At 41.0% G+C, this 25,602-nt stretch overlaps 1 protein-coding gene across 3 annotated transcripts in view; it reads right to left on the bottom strand.

Moving 5' to 3' along the window:
- The window catches only part of LOC122539702 (zinc finger protein Aiolos-like), a 223,098-nt gene that overhangs the window by 84,550 nt on the left and 112,946 nt on the right, over positions 1-25,602 (bottom strand). Inside the window, exons 4-5 of one of the 3 annotated variants that reach the window (XM_043674701.1) lie at positions 7,429-7,683; positions 3,218-3,385 (exon numbers count right to left, since the gene is read on the bottom strand). In XM_043674701.1, the coding sequence (XP_043530636.1) occupies positions 3,218-3,385; positions 7,429-7,683 (423 nt within the window). The remainder of the gene's footprint in view (positions 1-3,217; positions 3,386-7,428; positions 7,684-25,602) is intronic. The other 2 variants (XM_043674703.1, XM_043674702.1) reach the window with 2 other exon arrangements.

The following is a 25,602-nucleotide window of genomic DNA, read 5'->3' as shown; positions in this document are numbered from 1 at the left end:
TCTCTCTCTCTCTTCCCTCAGCAACATGGGATAGAGCCCATCCGGTCCTGGGGATTTGTCCACCTTAAGAACCTCTAGCCTTCCCATCACATCTTCCCTACTTATGCCAACATGATCCAGGCTAATCAAACTTCTATCTCTAATCGCAACATTCATCATGTTCCTCTCCTCAGTGAACACTGATGCAAAGTAATCATTCAGAATCTCACCCATTCTCTCAGGTTCGACACACAGCCTTCCTTCATTATCTTTTAGTGGACCAATCCTTTCTCTAGTTACCCACTTGCTTCTTATATAAGAATAAAATGCTTTGGGATTTTCCTTAATTCTGCTAGCTAAAATTATTTCATGATCCCTTTTAGCCCGCTTGATTCCTTGTTTTAGACTTGTGCTACTCTTCCGATATTCCTCCAGGGCTCGTTCTGTTCTTAGCTGCCTAGACGTTATGTACGCTCCCCTTTTCTTCTTGGCTAGTCGTACAATTTCTCCTGTCATCCACAGTTCACGAATCTTGCCCTTCTTATCCTTTGCCTTCAACGGGACATGCCTATCCTGCACTATCTTTAACCTATCTTTGAAACCGCCCACATCTCAAATGTAGACTTCCCTTCAAATAGCTGTGTCCAATCCACATTTCCCAGCTCCAGCCTAATTTTGATATAATTGGCCTTGGCCCAGTTTAGCACTTTTTCCCTTAGGACCACTCTCTTCTTTATCTAGAGAATTATAAAACTTACAGAATTGTGGTCACGGTTCCCAAAGAAATCCCGCACCACAACTTCTACCACTTGTCCTGGCTCATTCTCCAGTACCAGGTCCAATATGGCCCCTTCCCTCGTCGGACTATTGATATACTGCTCTAGAAAACTCTCCTGGACGCTTCATACAAATTCTAATCCATCCAGACCTCTGACACTAAGTGTATCCCAGTCAATGTTGGGAAAATTAAAATCTCCCATCACCACTACCCTATTGCCTCTACATCTATTCATAATCTGTTTACCTATTTGTTCTTCTACCTCACGCTCACTGTTGGGAGGTCTGTAATACAGCCCCCAACAATGTAACTGCACCCTTATTTCTCAGCTCCACCCATAATGCCTCACTACCCAAGACCACCATAGTGTCTTCCTTTAGCACAGCCGTGATATCATCCCTGACAAGCAATGCAACTCCACCCCCTCTTTTACTTCCCTCCCTGTCCTGTCTGAAGCGCCTATATCCTGGAACATTTAGTTGCCAATCATCATGCCCTTCAACCAAGTCTCTGTGATGGCAATAATGTCATACTCCCAGGCATCAATTAGATTAGATTAGATTACTTACAGTGTGGAAACAGGCCCTTCGACCCAACAAGTCCACACCGCCCCGCCGAAGCGCAACCCACCCATACCCCTACGTTTACCCCTTACCTAACACTATGGGCAATTTAGCACGGCCAATTCACCTGACCTGCTCATCTTTGGACTGTGGGAGGAAACCGGAGCACCCGGAGGAAACCCACGCAGACACGGGGAGAACGTCCAAACTCCACACAGTTAGTCGCCTGAGGCGGGAATTAAACCCGGGTCTCTGGCGCTGTGAGGCAGCAGTGCTAACCACTGTGCCATTATGCCACCCAATCCAAGCCCTAAGTTCATCTACCTTACACACTATACTCCTTGCATTAAAGTAGTGCACTTCAGGCCACCAGTTCTTTTGTGTTCACCTGCTCGCTGCCTATTCTTCCCTTTATTAATGCTATCTTCATTATTCTTACAGTCTGCAGTCTTCACCTCGCTGCCTACTTGTTTTCTCTTCTGGTTCCCAGTCCCCTGCCACGTTAGTTTAAAACTTCCCCAACAGCAGTAGCAAAAACTCCCCCAAGGACATTGGTTCCGGTGGTTTAGATGTAGACCGTCCCTTTTGTAATAGTCCCACCTTCCCTAGAACCGGTCCCAATGTCCAACAATGCTATAACATTAAGGCAATTTTCATACAAATGGTATATTGATTTGCAACAAGTATCATTTGAGACTCAGTGAAAAGGCATTGATCATCACTACAAAGGCAGGAGAATGTGATGTTGAGATGGGAACAAGTAATTGATACTTCACAAAATGTCCACCAACAGCACTGTCTGATCAGTAATATGGCACAGAGTGGTAACGGATGGCTTAGTTATAATACAGATTGGCCCTTTTCTGGCATATTTCTGGGAAATTGTTTTTGATCTGGCACAGCTTTACAAGTAAAATAAAACAAAGAACTGCAGATGCTAGAGATCTGAAACAAAAACAGAAATTGCTGGCAAAACTCAGCAGGTCTGGCAGCATTGTTGGGGAAAGAAAGCAGAATTAACATTTCAAATCCAATGACTCTTCATCAGTTCTGAAGAAAGCTATCAGAATGTTAAAGTTCACAAGTCCAAGTCCTGACCAAAGTATATCATTTCATTGACTAGGAGACAGTAAGGACTGCAGATGCTGGAAGTCAGAGTGAATGGACAGGAAGTTGCAGAAGCTATAGTTTTATTGCACTGAATTCAACTTGGTCAACCAGGCAAAAGTGAGAAATTAAAGTACAAAAATGAACCTGCCTGATTCCAAGTGGTAGATGTGCTAAGCTATGAGGAAATAAATTGACTTTCAGTTAGGATAGTGGAAATAAATGCTCTGAAATAATTGAAGAGCAATTGGATTGTGCATTCGGAGCAACTTAGTCTTTTCAGATGGACGAATCATAATGAACTGTGTAGTCTTCCTTGTCCACAATAATCACATGAAGATACTGAGAAACTGGATAACTTTTGAAACATTCAAAGTTGATCTATACAAGTAGAATAGTTGAACAGGTTGTAAAGGTCATTGCAAATTACTCTGAAAAAAAACTAAACATAAAGTCAAACATTCAATAGGTCATCATTAATAACATTTTCTGTTTCTTTTGATGAGTCCTACATCACTACAGAGAAAATAGAACTTTAATCAGTATTTTCCAAACAAACCTGGCAGTCAACAAAAAAAATCACTGAAATTTACTGTTCTGACAACATTTTACATATCTCCTTGAAATTATAATTTTATAAATATGAAATAGTTTGATATCTTCTGGCCTATTTCCTCAAATGAAGCTTGCATGCAAATCATGACCTTTACTCATACTTCTTGGAACTCGATCTGAAACAATGTCAAAATTTTTGATGACGCTAAATAATTGAATTCACTGATCAACTTACTGGAATGTGTACGCAGGTGACCTGACAGAGCGTCTCTGCGTCGACAGGCGTAATTACAAAGGTGACATTTGAACGGCTTCTCACCAGTATGAAGCTTTATGTGGCGCAAAAGATTGCCTTTCTGAGTAAAGGATGCTCCACACTGATTACAATGAAATGGCCGCTCACCTGCAAAAGCAAGAGATTGAAGAAACAATTAATAATTTAAGCAGTTCATCCATATCGCATACAAAAGCATTCATGTAATTTTGGCGAGAAGGGGGTTGGTATGGTGAGGAACAGATTGTTCTAGAGCGTATCACAAGATCACAGTACCCCCTTGTGCTAAAGTCTTTCATGAAAAACAAAGTTAAAAATCACACAACACCAGGTTATAGTCCAACAGGTTTATTTGGAAGCGCTAGCTTTTGGAGCGCTGTACAACAACCTGATGAAGAAGCAGCGCTCCGAAAACTCATGCTTCCTATAAACCTATTGAACTGTAACCTGGTGTTGCATGATTTTTAATTTTGTCCACCCCAGTCCAACACTGGCTCCTGCAAATCATGAAAAACAAAGAAAACTCAAAAATGTGAGAGAAATAGTTGCTGGCCAGCTACTAAAGGTAGTTTCAGCAGTTGCTCCTGCTGGAAGTGCACCTTCTATGATTTCCCACCTGTCCACTGTTAAAACACAATGAACGTGTGCCTGAGCACCTGACACATCTGTGACATGCTATGTGAATGTTAAACATGAATCCTCTATTAAAATTTAAAGTGATGGTCAGGAACATGTATTTGGCACTGAACAACTTGAACTATATTGCATGTACAAATTAGGAGTAGGCTATTCTGGCTGTCAAGCCTGTTCCGTCACTCTATTCTCTTAGCTGATCTGCTATGTTCCAAGTTCCACATTCCCATCCATTCCAGACAACCTTCAAGTCCCCTGGCTAACAGGAATCTCTCTCTCTGCTTTAAAAGTACTCAATAATTCTTCCTCCAGGAAGGAGGGAAAGGAGTTCCAAAGTCTCACAACCCGCTGAGAAAACATTTCCACTTATGTCTGTAATTGAAGCTTGACCCCTAATTTTTAGGCATCGCTCCCAGTAAATCAGGATTCCTGAAGAAGGGCTCATGCCTGAAACGTCGATTCTCCTGCTCCTTGGATGCTGCCTGACCTGCTGCGCTTTTCCAGCAACACATTTTCAGCTCTGATCTCCAGCATCTGCAGTCCTCACTTTCTCCTTAAATTCCAGTGGAAACAAGTCCAGCCTGTTGAATCTTTCCTCATATGACAACCCACTCATTCCAGGTATTAATCCAGTGAACCTCCTTGGAACCACCTCAATTCATTACAACCTTCCTTAAACAGAGACCAAAATTGTGCACAGTATTTAAAGATGTGACCTCACCACTGCAGTGTATAATTGAAGCAAATGAACTTGAATTGCTGAATGTAGCTTCCAGCTAGGACTTTATGCTGACTTCCTCAATCTATTCCATAAAGGAATGAATGTCTCATGAGGCTCACATTAATGTTGAGTAACATGCATCATTTCAGTAAAGTCTAACTTTTCAAATTTTAATGGTGTTTTAAAGTGAGATCCAACTTGTTGGAAGATAAGAAACAAAACAATAGCCACAATTTTCCAGGGCTCTTGAAAAATCCCTAGAATCCCAAGGATAAATTTTGAGCACTCCAATGATCCTAAAAATTAGTAATGGTGCTTTACAAATTGCAAACAGCCTTGTTCAATGTGACTACTTTTCACTACTCACAGCTAGATGGCAGAATTCTGAACATCTGTAACAACTATTTTTATGACTAAGTTACCTCAGAGCCTGGGTTTACCTCCAACTCAACTCAAATTACATGTGCCAAAGGTAATACCCAACAGTACAAGGAATTTTAAACAGCATGTTCTGAGAAAGTACTGGGGAAAGTGATTAACATCAGTATACAAATAAATCTCACAAATGTTTTTCCTTTTCTGACAGAAACTTCCAAACCTTATGCAGCTGAACAACCAAAATAAGGTATTGTTGTAAATAACAAATCAATTCATTCAGAAAGAAAAGTGCTATGCACTGTCTAAGAGTATGCCTGATAGAGACATATTTAATTTCGGCAGTCAAAAAAGAACTGGATTATTATAGTCATAAAGATCTACCACAGAAAACAGCCCTTCAGTCATTACTTCCACGCAGGTTGAAAATAACCCTTAATCCCATTTTCCAACACTTGGTCCATAGCCATATATGGCAACTGAACATCTAAATATTTCTTCAATGTTATGAGAGATTCAATCTTACAAGCAGCAACTTCCAGATTCCACCACCCTCTCGGTGAAAATGTTTTTCTTTTCATCTCCTCTAAACCTTCTGTCCCTTACCTTAAATTAATGCACCCACCGCCCCCCTCAAAACCCAGTCATGACCCTCCATCAAGGGGAAACGTTTCTTCCCGAACATACTACCTTTGCACGAGATAATTTTATACATCTTGATTATGTTTCCTCTAAGGAAAACATCCCTAGTCTGTCCAATCTTTCTTCATAACCAAAACTGTCCAGTCTAGATGACATCCTGGTAAATCTCCTCTGACCTTGTCCAGAGCTATCACATAATGTCAATTCCAGAAGTGCACACAATACTCTAGCTGTGGCTTAACCAATGTTTTATATAGTTCAACCATAACATTCCTGTTGTTTAACTCTGTGCCTTGGCTAATAAAGGCAAAAATCGCATATATCTTCAGAACCGCTTTATCTACCTGTCCTGATGCTTTAAGGGACTGGTTTACATGTACACCAAGGTCCTCTGGTCTTTGGAACTTCCCAGGGTCCTAATGTTCATCATGCATTCCTTTGCCTTGTTTGTCCTGCACAGGTGCACCACCTCACAGTTATCCAAATTGAATTCCATTTGTCATTGATCAGCCTATCTGACCAGTCCATGTATAGCCTCTTGTAGCCTAAGGCTTTCCTCTGCACATTTACCATCACACCAATTTTGGTAGGGAATGGTATTGGATGAATTGCACCTTTGGAGGGCCAGTACAGAGACCACAGTTCAAAATGCATTCTTCTATGTTGTAACCATTCTGTAAACCTATAGTCAGCTATATAGAAAGAGATGTGAGCTACAGATTCTGGTTCCTTAGAGTCCACATCTGAAAATTTGAAATATCAGTTGGTTTTTCCAATATTTCAATCACATTACTTTCTTTGCTAAGCTTCATTTAATATTATTGTAGAATGTATTGACAATTTTTGGAACTATTATCAAATACTGAATAGATTCAGTGTTGCTTAAGCTTCAGTTTAAGTTCTCCTGTAAATGTCGACTGGATTGTTAGGAAATTGGATGATTTGCACTTTTAAGTTTCTAGAAATGAACAAATCTTCCAATTTGTATAAATGTAAGGGGAAAATGAAGTTCACATTCTGTTGCAACACAGTCTCATTGGACACTCACATGACATCACTAAGCATATCTCCTATTGGCCAATTGTGCACATGGTACGCGCAACAAACACTGGCCAATGAATGAGTACCTGATTACTTGTCAATAGTGACAAGGACACCAGTAAAGAATACATATTCCATTGGAGGATTGTTCAAACATTATCTTTTAATATGCATCTATCATGGAACAGTACTTATAAGAGTGCATGTTTCACTAGCCATTGAGCACTGTCATCAGGAAATTCAACTTTGACTAAAAATTAGGATACGTCACTGTAAACAGTAAAGTTGCTCTAGTCCTACCAGGCCATAGCGCTGCTGTCTCATTAGAGAGACACAAATGATCGTGGTTTAACCTGACAGTCATTATGTCTCAGGTGAGCAAAAAGGGTGTCAAGGAGAATCCTTCATGGTTACCATAGCTGGTGTGGGAACTGAACCCAAGCTGTTAGCATCACTCTACATCATAAACTGAGCTAACCAATGCTGCTAAGTAGAGGTTAAAACAGTACAATATTGTACTGACAATGCCTATAGAGAATGCGAAGCTCAAACTCTCTCCCTCACCCCACCCTCAGCATTTAAGCATTCGTAAAACATATTACAAGTTAAAAAGCCCTGTATTCAAGAGATAAAACAATTATATATTAACTAAAATAGCACTGAAGTGTGATATTTGTTTAAATGTTATGCATTTAAATTGGTTCCACTGTAAAATGCATGGATTATTGTCTTGTACTGTAAATTTAGTAACACCAATTACCAGTGTGGCTTCGCTTGTGTACCATGAGGACATTTGGCCCAACACATGACAGTCCACAGATATCACATGTCAGTTTTCCATTAGATGCTCTAATACCATCGGCTGAAGTTGGTCGATTGTTGAAATGATCCCCGTCATAGTTTTCATTTTCCAGCAGGTTGCTGTTGGTTCCTCCAAACTCTTCAGCATGACACCCTTCCTCCCTTACAGCAAGAGCTTGTTCACTTTCATCATAATCAGGTCTTACTGCATCTGCTGTACAACATACAATAACATAACTGTTAGTTTAATCTTAGAGAATAATATTGTGTCAAAATATACTTAATCCTTTTTAATAATATTAATTTTTCAATAAAAAACTTAAAACCGTCATAAAACAATTAAATTAGTAATAATTACTCCATTTACTTAAGACAAAATGTAACTGAGGGGGTGAAGAAGGATACAGGTAGGCATAAAAACTTGGTGAAGAATGTGTTCACAAGAAAATTCAAGCTTGTAACAAGGAAAATATTGAGAAGGTATCATAAGCTATCCATTTTGCTGTGTGCCTCAAAAACCTGGGTAATAAGTAAACAGCTAAGGAAAAAATAGAGGCCTTTGAAATATGGCTGCTAAGATGTAGATTCTAGCTACAGACCATAAGATAAACAAAGAGTCACATGAAAAGTAAATGTCAGTGGTTGGGTCATTTGAACAGAGCTACAGAGATCCCTGCTCTCAAGGGCAATGTGGAGGACAGCAGAAAGAGTGGTCAACCGAGACTTAGGGGCATCACAAAGTGGTGCAGATGAGCTACAGAGGATGCGTAGGACAAACAGCAAATCCTCTGGTAGAAGAGTACCCTTTAACAATTACAATAAAACTGATTCAGCCTGTAATCTGAGCCATTGTGATTTTACGATATCCAGCAGGTGAAAGGTAGACTGGAAAAATGTAAGCAGTAAATTAGTATTCTGAATATTCATCTTAATTTCAATTAAGCAAACAGTCCTAAAGAGGACTTTGTTCTGCAATGAATTTAGACTATGGTATTTCACTTCTTGTTTGTGAATTCCAATCATGCCTAGTTGGTTGAATTAAAGTTTCCACCATCTGCTAACCTGAACAGGACAATGACTAATTTAACATCACATTCTCAATCCAATTCTATTGTATGAACATCTTCACAAGGATGTCAGAAAACAATCATTAGTCATCCCAACTGGTTATAAACATAAGTGCAACTAAGTGACATATAAAAGGACAGGCTGGTCAACACAATAATGCAGTGCACATTCAATGGTGCACACTCCCAAGGCAACAGAGGACAATGCTCAACTTCTCCACATGGAATTACTCACTTCAGCTGTGTTGCTGTGTGATTATCCTGAATGAAGACCAAGGTGAAACTACATCAGTCAATTCCTAGTGGCTCGTTAAGGAATCTTGGCCGTTTTCTGGAGCAATGTCAGTGCAAACCTGGGCGTGTGCAGTCACCCAGCAACTTGTTCTCTTTCTAGATTAGAGTGGTGCTGGAAAAGCACAGCAGTTCAGGCAGCCTCCAAGGAGCAGGAAAATCGACGTTTCGGGCAAAAGCCCTTCATCAGGAATAGAGGCAGAGTGCCTGCAGGGTGGAGAGGTATCTCATTTATCTCTCCACCCTGCAGGCACTCTGCCTGTATTCCTGATGAAGGGCTTTTGCCCGAAACGTCGATTTTCCTGCTCCTCGGAGGCTGCCTGAACTGCTGTGCTTTTCCAGCACCACTCTAATCTAGAATCTAGTTTCCAGCATCTGCAGTCCTTGTTTTTACCAACTTGTTCTCTTTGTCAGAATTAATGCAAGACCCATGAAGAACAAGAACACAGTCGTAATATCTTAAGAAGTTAAGAGACTGACAGGCAAACTTAATTATGCACTGAATAAATTATGTTTTTAAGGAAGGTCCCGAAAGTGACCTAGGTTTTCTTCAATTGAGTTTGTAAAAATTAATTGTAGCTCATACTCCTGATTTGTCTCATCTCCCATGCCAGAATTGTGGGCAGCACGGTGGCACAGTGGTTAGCACTGCTGCCTCACAATTCTCGCCTCAGGCAACTGTCTGTGAGGAGTTTGCACATTCTCCCCGTGTCTGTGTGGGTTTTCTCCGGGTGCTCCAGTTTTCTCCCACAGTCCAAAACGTGCACGTTAGGTGAGTTGGCCATGCTAAATTGCCTGCAATGTTAGGTGAAGGGGTAAATGTAGGGGAATGAGTCTGGGTGGGTTGCTCTTCGGAGAGTCAGTGTGGACTTGTTGGGCCGAAGGGCCTGTTTCCACACTAAGTAATCTAAACTAATCTAAACATGAACATTCAGTGTTGACAAGTTAGAGTTTAGCTGCAATTCCTTCTACCTTTCTTTCCCTCAAACAACTCTGGTCCAAAATCTCCTGAGAATGTAAAGACCTCTGTATTTCTAAAGGTCATTTTGGTAAGGTGACACAGAATGTGCAGCACCTGTGGAATGTGCTGAGGAATACAGAGTAGCAAAGGGCAGAATATTGGCATTAAAAATGCCCAAGATAAAGTAGGGTATTATAAAATATTGCAAAGGAGCAGGCTACAATATCAATGTTATATTAGTCATACTGGACTTGAAACATCAACTCTGTTTCTCTCTCTCCACATATGCTGCCAGATCTGCTGAGCTTTTCCAGCACTTTCTGCTTTTATTTCCAATTTACAGCCTCTACAGTATTTTGCTTTTATTTTAGGATATTATAAAATGCTAACAAATCTCTCAAGACTAAGTACACAGACAATTAAAATAAATAGTGTACTCTTCAGAATGTCTCTGTTTCTGATCCACTCTAATTCTTGCATTTATATAGAGCTTTTAATATAGCAAATGTTCCTAAGCATTTCAAACACTGAGTTTTGTAAGGAGATATCAGGGTAGGTGACCAACAGCTTGACCTAAAATGTTGGCTTTATGGAGCTTCTTTAAGGAGGTAAAAGAAGAAAAGGGGAGAAGTCGAGGGAGTAAATTCTAGAGTTTATGGTCCAGGCAGCTGAGGGGGTTTCACTAATGCAGGTGCATTTAAGACCAGGGATGCTGAAAAGGTCAGAATTGGAACAATTTTAAAAAAAACTTTTAAGCCTTATTTTCTAATCAACCTGTTCAGAGATGTTATGACAGCAGGGGAGACTGGAACCCAGGTCTCCCAATCTAGGGGTTGGGACACTATCATTGTGCCAGAAGAGGGCCCTTGGAACAATTCAGAGATCAGAGGTACACATTTGAAGGTAGCTAATTAGAGAACAGGTTTAGTATAATTTCAGAAGCATTTGGATTGGGGTCACCTCTAAAGGTTTCATCCGAAAGGGTAAGTCTTGACAGGTGAGCTCGCTCAAAGCCATGGTCTGCTCCCTTTGCACTGTGGGGCAAGCTGGGTACATTTCCAGAGCCCAGGGCCATAAGACCATGAGACATAGGAGTGGAAGTAAGGCCATTCAGCCATCGAGTCCACTCCGCCATTCAGTCATGGGCTGATGGGCATTTCAACTCCACTGATCTGCACCCTCCCGTAACCCTTCAATCCTTGCAAGATCAACAACTTATCAATCTCTACCTTGAAGACATTTAATGTCCCGGCCTCCACTGAGCTCCATGGCAATGAATTCCACAGGCCCACTACTCTCTGGCTGAAGAAATGTCTCCTAATTTCCTTATTCTAAATTGACCCTCACGGTCCTAGTCTCCCCACCTAATGGAAACAAATTCCCAGCGTCCACCCTTTCTAAGCCATGCATTATCTTGCAAGTTTCTATTAGACCTCCCCTCAACCTTCTAAACTCTAATGAATACAATCCCAGGTTCCTCAGCCATTCATTGTATGTTAGGCCTACCATTCCAGGGATCATCTGTGTGAATCTCCATTGGACAGGCTCCAGTGCCAATATGTCCTTCTTGAGGTGTGGGGCCCAAGAGTGGACTCAGTCTTCTAAATGGGATCTAACTAGAGCTTTATAAAGTCTCAGTAGCACATCACTGCTTTTATATTCCAACCCTCTTGAGATAAATGATAACATTACATCTGCTTTCTTAACCATGGACTCAACCTGCAAGTCAACCTTTAGAGAATCCTGGACTAGCACTCCCAGATCCCTTTGTACTTTGGCTTTAGGAATTTTCTCACTGTTTAGAAAATAGTCCATGCCTGTATTCTTTTTTACAAAGCGTAAGACCTCGCGCTTGCTCATGTTGAATTTCATCAGCCATAAAGTCATAGAGATGTACAGCACAGAAACAGACCATTCATACCAACTTGTCCATGCCGACCAGATATCCCAGCCCAATCTAGTCCTACCAGCCAGCACCCGGCCCATATCCCTCCCAACCCTTCCTGTTCATATACCCATCCAAATGCCTTTTAAATGTTGCAATTGTACCAGCCTCCACCACTTCTTCTGGCAGCTCATTCCATACACGTACCACCCTCAGGGTGAAAACGTTGCCCCTGAGGTCTCTTTTATATCTTTCCCCTCTCACCCTAAACCTATGCCCTCTAGTTCTAGTCTCCCCCACCCTAGGGAAAAGACCTTGTCTATTTACCCCATCCATGCCCCTCATGATTTTGTAAACCTCTATAAGGTCACCCACTAGCCTATTTAACCTCTCCTTATAGCTCAAATCCTCCAACCCTGGCAACTTCCTTGTAAATCTTTGCTGAACCCTTTCAAGTTTCACAACATCTTTCTGATAGGAAGGAGACCAGAAATGCACGCAAAATTCGAACAGTGGTCTATTCAATGACCTGTACAGCTGCAACATGACCTCCCAACTCCTGTACTCAGTAGTCTGACCAATAAAGGAAAGCATACTAAACGTCTTCTTTATTATCCTAACTATCTGCGACTCCACTTTCAAGGAGCTATGAAGCTGCACTCCAAGGTCTATTTGTTCAGCAACACTCCCGAGGACCTTAAGTGTAGAAGTCCTGCCATTTCCTGGACCACTCTCTTAAACTGTCTAAATCTTTCTGCAGCCTCCCCCACCCCCTTCCTCAGAACTACCAGCCTGTCTGCCTAACTTCGTATCATTGGCAAACTTTGCCAGAATGCACCCAGTCCCTTCATCCAGATCCTATAGGGCAGCACTTATACAGGAAGTGTCTCGAGTTGCCATTCCTGGAGTCTGGGTTTCAGAGGTGGAACAGTGACTGCGGACATGGTACAGCAACCACGAAACTGAGAACACTACAGAAAGTACATGCACAGAGGTGGTCACACTGCAGGCGAAGATTCCACAGGCAGAAAGGGAATGGATGACCAATGGACAGAGTAGGACAACTAGGCAGGCATGGCAAGACACCCCTGTGGATATTCCCCTGCAAAACAGATAAACCACTTTGGATACTGTTGATAGGCGTAGATTCTCAGGGGAAACCAGGAACAGTCAAATTTGCTGCAACACTATTGGCTCTGCTGCACATGAGTAAAAAGTGTGGGATTGCAATAGTTATTGGGAATTCAATTGTAAGGGGAATAGATAGGCATTTCTGTGTTTCAGGATGATATGTTTCCTCCCTGTCTCAGGGTATCTACAGGACATTCTAGAGGGAGGGGGGAGGGTGAGCAGCCAATGAATAGGCAGAAAAGAGGGATGAGGTTCTAAAAGTAAAATATAGGGAGTTAGGAAGCACATTAAAAATTAGTACCTCAAAGTTTGTGATCTCAGGATTATTACCAGGGACACATGCTAGTCAGCAGAAATAGCAGAATATATCAGATGAGTGTGTGGCTGAAATGATGGGGAGTGTTTCAAATTCCTGAGGCATTGGGATTGGTTCTGGGGGAGGTAGGACCAGCGCAAACAGGATGAGTTATACCTGGGCAGGGGACTTATATTCCAGGGCAAGTATTTGCTATTTTAGTCGTGGCAGGTTTAAATTAGAACAGCAAGGGTATAGGAATCTAAGCAGGGTGACAATGGAAAGAGAAATAAGGAAAGCAACAAAAGAAATAACAGGAAAATGCACAAGCATATACAGGATAATCAAGGGCAAGTGCCAATAGGACCACAGTACAAAAGAAATGTTAGAATGATTAAAAATGGCAGAAAGTCAAACCTAAAGACTTTGCATCATGATGCACAAAATATTTGGAATAAGGTAGAAAAGCTGATGGCACAAATCAAGGTACCTGGATAGGATCTCATCACCATTATGGATACATGGTTACAACATGATCAAAACTGGGAACTTAAAAATCCAGGGTTATTTGGCCTTTCAGAAAGAAGAGAGGGAAGGAAAAGCAGGTGGAGTCGCACTGTTAATAAGAGATGAAACTGGGACAGTTGTGAATGCTGATCTAGGAGTGGATGGTGTAGAGTCCATCTGAGTGGACAGCAAAGGAAATAAGACAGTGGAAGAAATAGTGTACAGAGCTCCAAACAGTTGCCACACTGTTGGAAAGGCTATATATCATTATATAATAGGAGCATGTAAAAAGAATAGAGCAATAACTATTGGGGACTTTAATCTTCATATTGTAGGTCAATTAAGTTGGAAAGGGTAGCGATGACAGTGAATTCATAGTGTGTATTGGGGATAGTTTCCCACAGCAATGTTGATGGAGCTAACTAGGAAACAGGCTTTCCTAGATCTGTTAATGGGTATAGGCAGTACAAATGACCTCAGAGGAAAAGATGTGAGGAAGTAGTGACCGTAACATGACAGACTTTAATATTCAGTTTGAGTGTGAGAAACTTGGATCAGAAACAATTGTGTTTAACTTAAATGAAATGAACAATGAAATAAGAAAAGGAGTTAACTCAAGAGGACTGGACAGGTAGAATACCAGGAAAGGCAGTAAGCAAGCAGAGACAGACATTTAAGGAGGTAATACTTGACTCTCAGCAAAAACATATCACAGCAAGTTGGAAAGATTCTAAGAGAGGGATAAACCAACATGGTTAATTAAGGAAGTTAAGGAGAATATAAAGTTGAAAGCAAAAGCATATAAACAGGTAAGTTAGAGATAGCCCCAAAGACTGGGATAACTTCAGAATCCAGTAAAGAAGAACTAAAAAGATAATAAAAATGGAGAAAATAAACTATGAGGTCAAACTGGCTAGGCATATAAAAACTGACAATAAGAGCTCCTTTAAATATATAAAATGGAAGGAAGAGGTCAAAATGAACGTAAGTTCCTTAGAAAATGAAGCTGGGAGATAGTTTTATGGAACAAGGAAATGGCAGAGTTTGACCATCCCATTAATACTAAAGAATATGGGAGAGAATAGAGTATTGGCTAAAGGGCAAGAAACGGCAAGTGTGATAAGGGTTTCTTTTTCAGCTTGGTAATGAGCAAGGTTCCACAGAAATCAGTGCTGGAACTGCGACTGTTTAAAATATATATGAAACACTTGGAGAAAGGAAGCAAATGTACTGTTGCCAAATTTGTAGATGACACATAAATAGGTGGAAAAGCAATTGTGAAATTTACAGACAGATAATACACTGGGCAAAAAGTTGGCAAATGAATTCTAATGTGGGAAATTGTAAAGTTGTTCATTTTGGATGGAAGAATAGAGTCTTAATTAAATGGAGAAAAACTGCAGAAAGCTGCAAAGGGACTTGAGGACACATCTGCATGAAACACAGAAAGCTAGCACAACAGATAATCAGGAAGGCAAATGGAATGTTGGCCTTTATTTCAAGGGGGTTGGAGTGTAAGAATGGGGAACTCTTACAGCAACTGAACTGGTGAGACCACATCTGGAGTACTGTGAGCTGTTTTGGTCCCCCTATTTAAGGAATGAGATCATTTCATTGGAGGAAATTGAAAGAAGGTTTGCTAGGAAGATCCCTCGGTTGGAGGGATCGTCTTATGAGCAAAGGTTGAACAAGTTGGGACTCTATTCACTGGAGTTTACAAGAATGAGAGGTGATCTCATTGAAACATATGGGATTCTTAAGGAGCTTAACAGGGTAAATGCTGAGCGGATGTTTCCTTTCATGGAAGAATCTAGAACGGACAGCACAGTCTCAGGATAAAGAGGTACCAATTTAAGACCGAGGTGAAGAGAATTTTCTTCTCTGAAGGTTACTGTCTTTCAAACTTACTGCCATAGCTGTGGGGGAAGTGTTCTTGTGTTTATTTAAAGCTGAGATTGACTGAATCCACAATTGATCAAGAATCTAAGTTCACAAGGAAAACGCAAGAAAGTGGGCATGAAAAAATGCTGAATCAACTATGGTCATGCTTAATGATAGAGCAGCCTTAAGAGGCCAAATAGCCTGCCGTGTTCCTACTTCTTATGATCTTATTAGTGTACAGCTGGAAAATTTTAAAGAGGGGGAACATGGCCATAAATAAATCTGTAAACAAGGGTAAGAGCTTCTAAAATTGAGGCATTTTGTCACTGTGGTACAACTTAGATCAGTAAGGACAGGGATAATTGCTGAAGAGGATTTGTTCTGAGTTAGAAGGTAGGCAAGCAGCAAAGCTTTTTTAAGTATGGCTTTCTGGAGGGGTGGTAGATAGGTCAGACAGCAAAGTGTAGAAGTTATGTGTATATAACAAAAGTTTGGATGAGGGTTTCAACAACAAATGAGTGAACACAGGGATAGAATCAGACAATGTAATGGAAGTGGAAATAAGCACTTTAAAGATGGCATGGGTATGACAGAATCTCATTTAAGTCAAATATGACAATAAGGCTACAAACAGTGTAATTCATCCTCAGTCACCAGGGAGAGTTTGAATTGATGACTAAGGAATGGATCAGTGATTGAAGAAATGGCTTTGAATCTTCAAATAATTTAACAAGAAAAAAATCTGCTCATTCACGTCAAAAAGTTTGAGTTTGGATATAGTGAAGGGCGTGAAAGAAATGATAGTGAATGTGTTGTCAACATACTTATGGAACTGAGGTCGCGCTTCTTAATTAGGGCATGAAATGTGGAAGCAAAAGTAGGCCATTCAGTCCACCTAGTCTGCTCCACTATTCAAAGAGATCATGGTTGATTTGATAACCTTCAATGCTACTTTCCTGTCTTTACTCCCCTTGCCTTATCAAGCTTCCACCTACCTCTGTTGTATACAATTCTACGGATTCATTCCCCTCTGACAGAAGAAATTCCTCCTCACCTCTGCCTCAACAGGGTGACCCCCTTATTCTGAAATTATGCCCTCTGGTCCTAGACTCTCATACAAGGTTAGATTATGTCACTAAAGGTCAGCATGTAGCTGTAAAGTTGATAGATCCTCAGAAAACACTAGGAATAATGGTGCACGATCAAGAAGGTTTTACTGGAAAGTGAACTCAGATAAAGTTAAATCAAGGGGGAGATCAGAAACCTACTAATTCATTACCTCTCCAGCAGTTTCTCATCAGGAAATCTGTGTTACATTAATCTTGTCATAACAAAATAAGAGAGGAATCTAATAGATCTTACAAGAATATTTTAAAATTTATTCTCAGAGACATGAGCATTGCTGGCAAAGCAAGCATTTATTGCTCATCCTTACTTTCCCCAAGGAGGTGGTGGTGATCAACTTTGTCTTATTACATGCAGTGGTTTGATTGGCAGATATTAATCAACAAGAATAGGAAATATTCATTTATGCTATATGGACTGTGAAGACTATCAGTGCTGAGGAATGGAACAATCTTTCATCTTGGTAGCTACGTTTGTTTCTGCAAATGCTGGAACCCACCGATTTTCAGCTATGAGTATGAAATACCACATTGATACGCCTACTTTACAATATCCAGCTAGTATGCTTTATAGCTAAATTAATATTGATTAGAGTCTGCAATGTTCTATGGTTAAGTTCTTGGCACACTAACCCAAGCTCATGTCTTTTAACATTTTTACAGTAAGTAGCCTGCACTTGAGTGAAGCTCGCATCCAGAGCAGACAGGTCAGTGTATGAACAAGCTGTGCACTTAACACCTTATTATTTACATATCAAAATAATTTGGTGAAAGTTCACTGTTTTAAGATGAGTCTGAAATACAAAAAGATGTTCTATAAATGTTAAGAAGCTCAATCCAAAACAAAGAGACCTTGATTATTTTCCTAGATCAATGTAATTTTCAGAATTTGACATGGTGGTGGGAGCAGCTGATGCTTTACCAACCAATGGGGGAAAACATAGAGGAAAGTGGCCATCAAGGTTTGAGACACCAATATAGCCTGTTTGTTAGCATCATCTTACCTTTGCGTCACTTCCTTCAAATGGGAGCAGGAAGGGTTCCCTGCCCATAAGCTGCAGAAACCAATTGCCAAAGCTTGGTTGCAAATTTCCAGTCCCCTATGAATCCTTAAGTCACCAGGACTAGCCCAGTTGCCTGGAGGTGGCCTCTTGAAGGCAGACCAGACCGTTCACCTCAACAATGGGGGCCTGACCACTAAAACTAATTTTAATTTAAAACTTTTTAAAGGAGGAAACAGATGAACTGCAGATTGCTGCTTCTGAGATTGATAAGCCTCCTATTGTCCCTCCAATTTTGAAAGCCTTTCCACCATCCTTAATGAGACATAGAACTCGCCCTATGGTCACTAATTGAGCAATTCATGGAAAATCATTGTCTGGCACTTTTTCCTACACATTGGAAGGTTGGTACTCTCATGTGACTCCAACATTGGACATCTTAAACAAAACCCAAAATGTTTCCCTAGGAGTCTCTCAGGGAGGATAGATGCAGCACATGGATATGCTACCCAGCTTACTCATAACTGAAAATACAGAAGCTAAAATAAAACATGTTGGAAATAATTTAAAATTTGTGAAACTGGACATGGTCCACTGATCTCCTGTTGACTTGGAAGACAGGAAATACTAAATTTGAACAGCATTACAATGTTATGGGCAGGTGCACTGTAAACAAGTAAAAGCTTTGAATCTAAGAAAAAAATTGTAACGATAGGACTTCATTCAAGAAACTCAACATGTTCCAAGCACTTTATTGTCAATGAGTTACCTTAGAACTTAGCACTTTTGTGCTACAAAAAACACAGAAGGCAATTTCCTTGTAGCAAGCTCTCTCAAACAGCAATGACCAGATAATCTGTTCAGTCACACCAACTGAAGGATGAAAAAAAGGCCAGCACCTTGGGAAAAACTCCCTGCTCTTGTTCAAAGTAGTGCCAGGAAATCTTTTACGCCCACTTGAGAGGGTAGACACAGACTCAGTTTGACATTTCATCTGTTTTTTTTTCGATGGTGCAGCACATGCACAGCAGTTGCATTAGTGTGTGTTTTGAAGGAACAAACATGTATCTTTGCCCTCTATCACACCCTCAGGATGTCAAAAAGCAATTCAGAAAGAACAAGCATAGTTTGAAACAAACACAGTAACCAATGTACACTATTATTTAATTTGTGCGCTGGACTTGTATGCAAATGGAAATTGTACTCATATGATGGCAAACTGCAGTTGTTGCAAAATATTTTAATGTTTCAGTTGTTGATGTCTCTAACCGTTCAGAGGCACTGTGAAGTGAAATGAGCTTTGTGAGGCCAATCTTTGTTCTCCTGAAAATCAACCTTTGCATGCTGCGTGACCTTCACACTTCAATAAGAAGTAGTTTGCTAAAGGATGCACCTGCCTTTCGGTCTCCTCAGCTGTGCTGCCATCCCGCCAGGTCTGGCTGATCAAGTGTAGGCGTAGAAAGTACAAAGGCAGCATCAACATATAAAGCTGAGCAGACTTCACTCAAAATTGCCCTTTCACTCAGAACCTTAAAGTAAAGGAAAGAAGCTGCTGTTTTTTGGTGCATGGTCAAAGTCACAGGCGCTCTCACATACACCCGACACACTCTATATTCTTATCAGTAAACACTACTAATAGCACTTAATATCATTTTCATGACAGTGAAAACATATAAATTTAATTATTACTACATTCCCATCAGTTGAAGTAATTTATTTTTTTTAGAAGTTTATGACTGCTTCTTGAACAGGTCAACTAAAGCTTTGTCACTGCTGCCAACCAGCCACTAGAGGAGGACAACAGTCAGCCTGCTCCTCCATTAGGAGGACTCCCCACTACTCACTGCATCTTAATGATGCATGTGGTTTGTTTGACATTAAGTGAAATGAGAACGTACAATGTTAGTGTTATATTAATTCTCTGTAATGTCAGAATTCTCAATATGGCTCCCGGTTAAGCCTAACTTTCAATTACAGCAAGTAAATGGAAAATGTTATTGTTTATTATGAAGGGAATTGAATACAAAAGAGGTTATCATTCAAGTATATAGAGCATTGGCAAGACCATATCTGCAATATTGGCCTCTCCATTTAAGGAAGTAAGTAAATGTGTTGTGAACAACTCAAAGATGGTTTACTAAACAAATACCTGGAATCAGCGAGTTGTCATATGTGGAAAAGTTTGGCAGATTTGGCTTTTATGCACTAGAGCTTAGAAGGGTAAGAGGTGACTTGATTTAATGACAATTTCCTACAGGGTCTTGAGAGGGTGCATGTAGAAAGGATGCTTCCCCTTGTGGGAGAATCTAGAACAAGGGCTCACCATTTGAACATGAAGGGTTACCCATCTATGACAGAGATAAGGAGAACTGTTAAAGTGTCATGAGGTTTTGGACCTCTTTTCTTCAAAATACATTAGAAGCAGATTCTTGAATATTTTTAAGGCAAAGCTGCACAGATTTTTGATAAACATGAAATGAATGGTTATCAGAAGTAGGCTGGCATGCAAAGTAATCTGATTAACCAAGATCTCAACAAATGGCAGGCACGCTCGACTGGCCGAATGGCCTACACCTGTTCCTAATCTGTATGTTCTATGATTACAGTCAGTGAGGAAACAGCCAATTACAGTCGGACAGGAAGGGGCTGATGACAATGGGTAGGCAAGGCAGTGTTTTACAGGCTGTGAGCAAGGGGTTCATTAACATGGGTGAGGGAGGGGATGTTAATAGTGAGTAAGGGATTATTAATCCAGACCGCTGCAATACTAGTCCAGTAACAAAACAAACATACATGATCTTGATTCAGGACATTCAGGGACATTGGGCTGAATCTTAGTTTTCTTGGCTAAGTGTGAGTTGCATTGAGATTGTTAGAGGGATTCTTACTGTGAGGTCCAGTGAGATTTCTCGCTGTATTTTACAAACATGATTCATTAGCCACCTACCCGGTCCTTATAATGCCCTTCATTTCAGATTCTATCCCTATTTTATTGCACATCATTCCCAAAACAATTCACCATTTCCCTTGTACCTGCAACATTTTTGAGCAGTTGCAATGAGCCTGGACAAACATTAGTATTCTGGCATTGCCCCTCACCATCAGCGTAATGTCACAGTAGCCCTGAAGCCACACTGCCCAGAGCATATTTTGGCTGACACTCCCTCTCACTTACATTCTCTATCACCCTTGTCACTGTTTCACCACCATGTCACACAGTTTACTTGTCCTTAGCTTCATCCTGTATAAACATCCTCTCTACGTTACCACCATTCTGTCCCCAATACCCAGACATCATCCACATCTTGTCATTGTCTAGTAGGGGACCTCACATAAAGGCAAGCAGTCGGACAATTCTAAACATGAACCTTTACTCACAGCCAGCAAAAGGGAACACTGTTAGATTATAGAGAGGTTGCAGTTGCTCCCACAATGTAAACCAAATGCTGACATCATGACCTTTACAGATCATGATGGTGTTCTGCACTCAGCTTGCACCTACTGGATGTGGGTGACAGTAAAATCCTGTTGACCATGTAGCAACCATTGCAGCTGAGTTCTGTCATCCTATAGCTCAATGTCCTCATCTTTCTCCTCAAAAGACTGCTCCTGTTCTCCTAATCTTCAGCATCCAGTACATTTTTTTGTTGCCTACTCCACTTATGCAGAGCAAATCATGCCAGGTCGATGCAGCACATTCTGTCCAGATTATACAGCAGTGTTGTCAACCAGGTCCAAGCAATGTAACCCCATCTTCAGCAGCTCGTTCGCCTGCTCCACATTGTTCTAGTTGCAGCATGTGCAACACCTTGCAGACAATGCTGCACTGGTTTGAGAAGCTAACACATTACTTAAAATGAGAGCCTGCTGCACTCGGATTATGTTCCCGTCCCAGACTCACATCAACCATTCCACTCTTCATTACATTTGTTAGGGGCTATTATCACACTCACACGACATAATGCTGCGATGTTCCCCTCATCCCATTGCACCCTTGAAAGTTCAATACCAATGGGCATGCTTTGGGCCTGCACTTGACCCATATGCATGTTCACTGCCTGCACTGCATGTGTGAGATGAAATATATTCAAACAAAACGTAGCTGCAGTTTGCAAATATATGCTTCAGTATTAGACACTTCAATGTCCTAACATCCAGCAGATGTGAATCACATCAAACTGACACAGACTCTGTCCGCCCTGGGCATTGTCCCAGCCATTTTCCCAGTTGTGTTTCACTGTGAGAGCAGTGGGAAAAGTGAGAACAGGGAATGTAGCTCAAAGTGAACATTGTCACACCAGGCCCTGCCTGGTCACCATGTTCCATCCCCAGGGGCCTCCTTGTCCCTTTTTACTCCACACCACGACATTACCTCTTTTCCATTCATTCTCAGCCTTGTGGAAACCTAGTGCATTGGATTTCACCTACAACTGTCCTCCAAGCCCAACATTACAACTGAATGAGGCCCACCCTACTCCCTCTATGTTCCCCTATGGAGGCCATGGTGGCCATCACTGCCAATAAACCCCTTCCCCACCCTTGCAGCCTACAATATCCTCTGATTCTCCACACAGCTGCCATCACTATCCTTGTTTCCACTTCCACAAATGCCTCTGCTCACCCACTCCAAGCCGTGACTCTCCCATCCCTGTTATCAGTGATGCCACCTGCTGCCAGTGGAGGTCCCTCTGCGCCCTCCCTAATGATTGATGGTCAGATCTCCAGACTATACTCAGTCAGATCTTGACTGACCTCAATGTGCAGTGGTCATAATTGACCAGAGACCTGACTGCTGTACTTTCAGCTCCCTGCATGACATTATGTGACTTCCCTGACGCCTGGTGCTGGCCCTTCAGAACTGGCTGATGCCCAATATCCAGACTACAGCTGGACTGATTCCCTGACTTTAAATGTCCCAAGTTGATGATTGATCATGGTGAAGCTCTAAGACTTTGCCTGTTAATGACGATATTGGGACCCTTTAACCAACAACTGCCCTACTTGACTGGACTGATAACTAGCCCCCACCCAGTTTCTGACATGGTCATTTGGCTGCTTACACACACAGTATGTTTGCTGAGCAGGCAACTGGTACATGCTACTGTAGGTGTTAGATTGACAACCAATGTGCTATACTGCAAGATATGCCTCATTCTGGACAGATCCCTACTGACAAGCAGCTTGTCTGTGCTAAAGAGCATGTCAATACAGCATTACATGACTCTGCAGGAAGAATCAATGTGCTCATAAGTATGGCATGAAATGGCAGGAATGCTATGAGCAAACAGGCAGATGCTGGTGAGTGATTATTAAGATAGCAACTGAACAGCCATAAAATGCAGCCTGATCCAATTGTGAGCTGGGTGCTGTTGCTGAGAGCAAAGTGTCCCTCTAGTTTTTTTAATGCGAGTTGTCAGTGTGTCCAGCAATGCAATATTGTACTTCTTAAATGTCCTGCAATGGACTGAAGAGGTGTCAATGGTAGTCATGAGGCATTGGCAAACGGAGGATGCCAACATCCATGGATGAGGGGTGTATGCTTCCAATGACCATAGATCTTGTCTAAGATGCCAAGCAACATGGAGGTTCATGGAAGCCAGCAGTTTCCTGACGTCTGTTCTCATTTCTATGTTGAAAACCGTCAACATCCAGTTTGTTTAGCACATTTGGTAAGATTGGAAGATGAATATTAATTAAGTGAGTTAGCTTTTAATAAAGCATTTAACAAGCTCCAATTCACCTTAGTTGGCAACTTGCCACTGCCTAGCAATAAATTTACTGTGCTGCTCTGCAAAACCATAAAAGGTGGAGCAAGATGTTCCCAATGTCATGATAGGCCTCTCCTGGATCTTTCAGATGATTCTGCAACAAATCTGACCACAGTCTGACATTGCTCTTTAAGATACCACCCTGACATGAACAGGAAAGTGAAAGAACGAAGAATAGGCAGAGATCAGATGGCTTAATTGAAACTTTTTTTCAAAAGCTGTTTAAGGCATGGAGAGGGTAGCAAGGTAAGGTGACTTTCATAGTCTTCCAGATGCCAGAAGTTAGTGGTGGCCACATCATAGACGTGATGCTATCAAAACATAGCCTACATGTGGCGATTCATACATGGCCTAGGATGAGGTTAGCTGATATTCACAGAGTACTCAAGAGAAGTTTGAAAGGCAGAGATCATGTGGAAAAAGACCTTTAGCTGGGAATGTTGATTACTAATTGTTCTGATGTTCAGTAAGTGTTTAATGAGTGATTTGTTTTTACAGTAATAAGCCAGTTAAAATACTTTGCATAATAAAGGTTGTCAAAAAAAGGATTATTCATTTCTTTTTACACCTATTTACCTCCAATACAAATGTGTAACAAGAGCCTCACTTTTCAGATTTCTCAGAATGAAATTCTTAGAAGGGCAGTAAAACTGATACAGTAGATTTTCCATGGGCCTCCCACCTAACCATAGATGTAACTTTCAAGCACTCTGATTGTATTAGAAATCCTACGAAAGCCGGAAATTGCTTACATGGGGTTAAACTTTACTCTGATTTATTTTAAGCAACAATAAATTGAGCCTTGTGGAAAAAGCTGAGATGCTACAGTGCTATGTGGAGGTCATGACACAATGACTGATTTATAAAGTTGTATGCATTTTTTCATTACACCAGATAGGACAAAATTCTGTAAAATTATTACTGGCAACTTTAAACTTCTAGACAGGAACTGGCCTATGCCATATTGTCCACTCAACACCATTAAAAGTACATGGCGTCTTTGACTGTCAGCACCATGATTCTCAACCTGCTACTTTAAAGAACAGCAAGATACTGGCTTTTAGCAGTGATTGCGAGATTGTCTAAAAGACAAAGTCCTTACTGCAAAAGAAACGATGACAGAGGCACAGTAACTATTGTCCTTTATGTGAGCAGCGCTGGAATAAAATTATGAGGAAGTTACAGTACAGTTAAGCATAGGTCCCACCCAAGACATCATGTTCAGTTCTACTTGCATTATCTTGGAAAGGATACACTAGTCTTGGAATGGATGGCAGCACAGATTCACCAGAATGACATTGAGGCTACAAGTGTTAAATTATCAGGGCTGGTTGCATGATTAGACATCTAATCCCTCGAGTAATGAAGAATAAGGGGTGATATAATGGAAACATTTAAGATGTTGAAAGGGTATGAAATGGTACATGGAGAGAAACTGGATGGAGAGAAACTCTGTACTTTGTAGTATAATTTTAAGGGTATAATTTTAAAGCTAGAAATAGCTTGTACAATGGTGATGTCAGGGAGCACTTAGTTACACAAAGGGAAGTGAAAGTCTGAAAATCATTGCCCCGAAAAGCTATTGAGGATTGAAGGGATGGTATCAAATGAAAATTTCAAAGCTGAAATTGATAGATGTTTGTTACACGTGGGTATTGGAGAACCAAAGCAGATAAATTGGTTGGTTAGCAGATAAAGTTGGTTAACAATAGCCAACCTGCTGAACAGACATAACAGACAACAGGACGTTGAACCCATCAACAAAGACGGCATACTTAAACTACTGGACTTGTGCCTCACAACACACTTCACATTCAACAACCAGATATACGAACAAATCAACGGAACACCCATGGGCTCACCGATCTCGGGACTCATAGCAGAAGCAGTAATGCAAAGGTTAGAACAAACAGTCTTACCACAAATTCAACCCAAACTCTGGGTCAGATACGTGGATGACACCTTTGTAATCATTAAAAACACAGAAATAGAGAAAACACACCGGACCATCAACGCCACACTCACAGGAATCCGATTCACGAGAAGAAAAGGACAACCAACTCCCATTCCAGACGTGATGGTACAGAGAACACCAAACGGAGAATTAACCACTAAGGTACACAGGAAAGCCACACACACAGACCAAGTCCTAAACCATGAAAGTAACCACCCCAACACACACAAACGAAGCTGCATCAGGACACAATTCAAAAGGGCCACAA

The sequence above is a fragment of the Chiloscyllium plagiosum genome, chromosome 33 (assembly GCF_004010195.1).
Source record: "Chiloscyllium plagiosum isolate BGI_BamShark_2017 chromosome 33, ASM401019v2, whole genome shotgun sequence".
Classification (NCBI taxonomy): domain Eukaryota; kingdom Metazoa; phylum Chordata; class Chondrichthyes; order Orectolobiformes; family Hemiscylliidae; genus Chiloscyllium; species Chiloscyllium plagiosum.
This window is presented reverse-complemented; position numbering and strand designations above follow the sequence as displayed.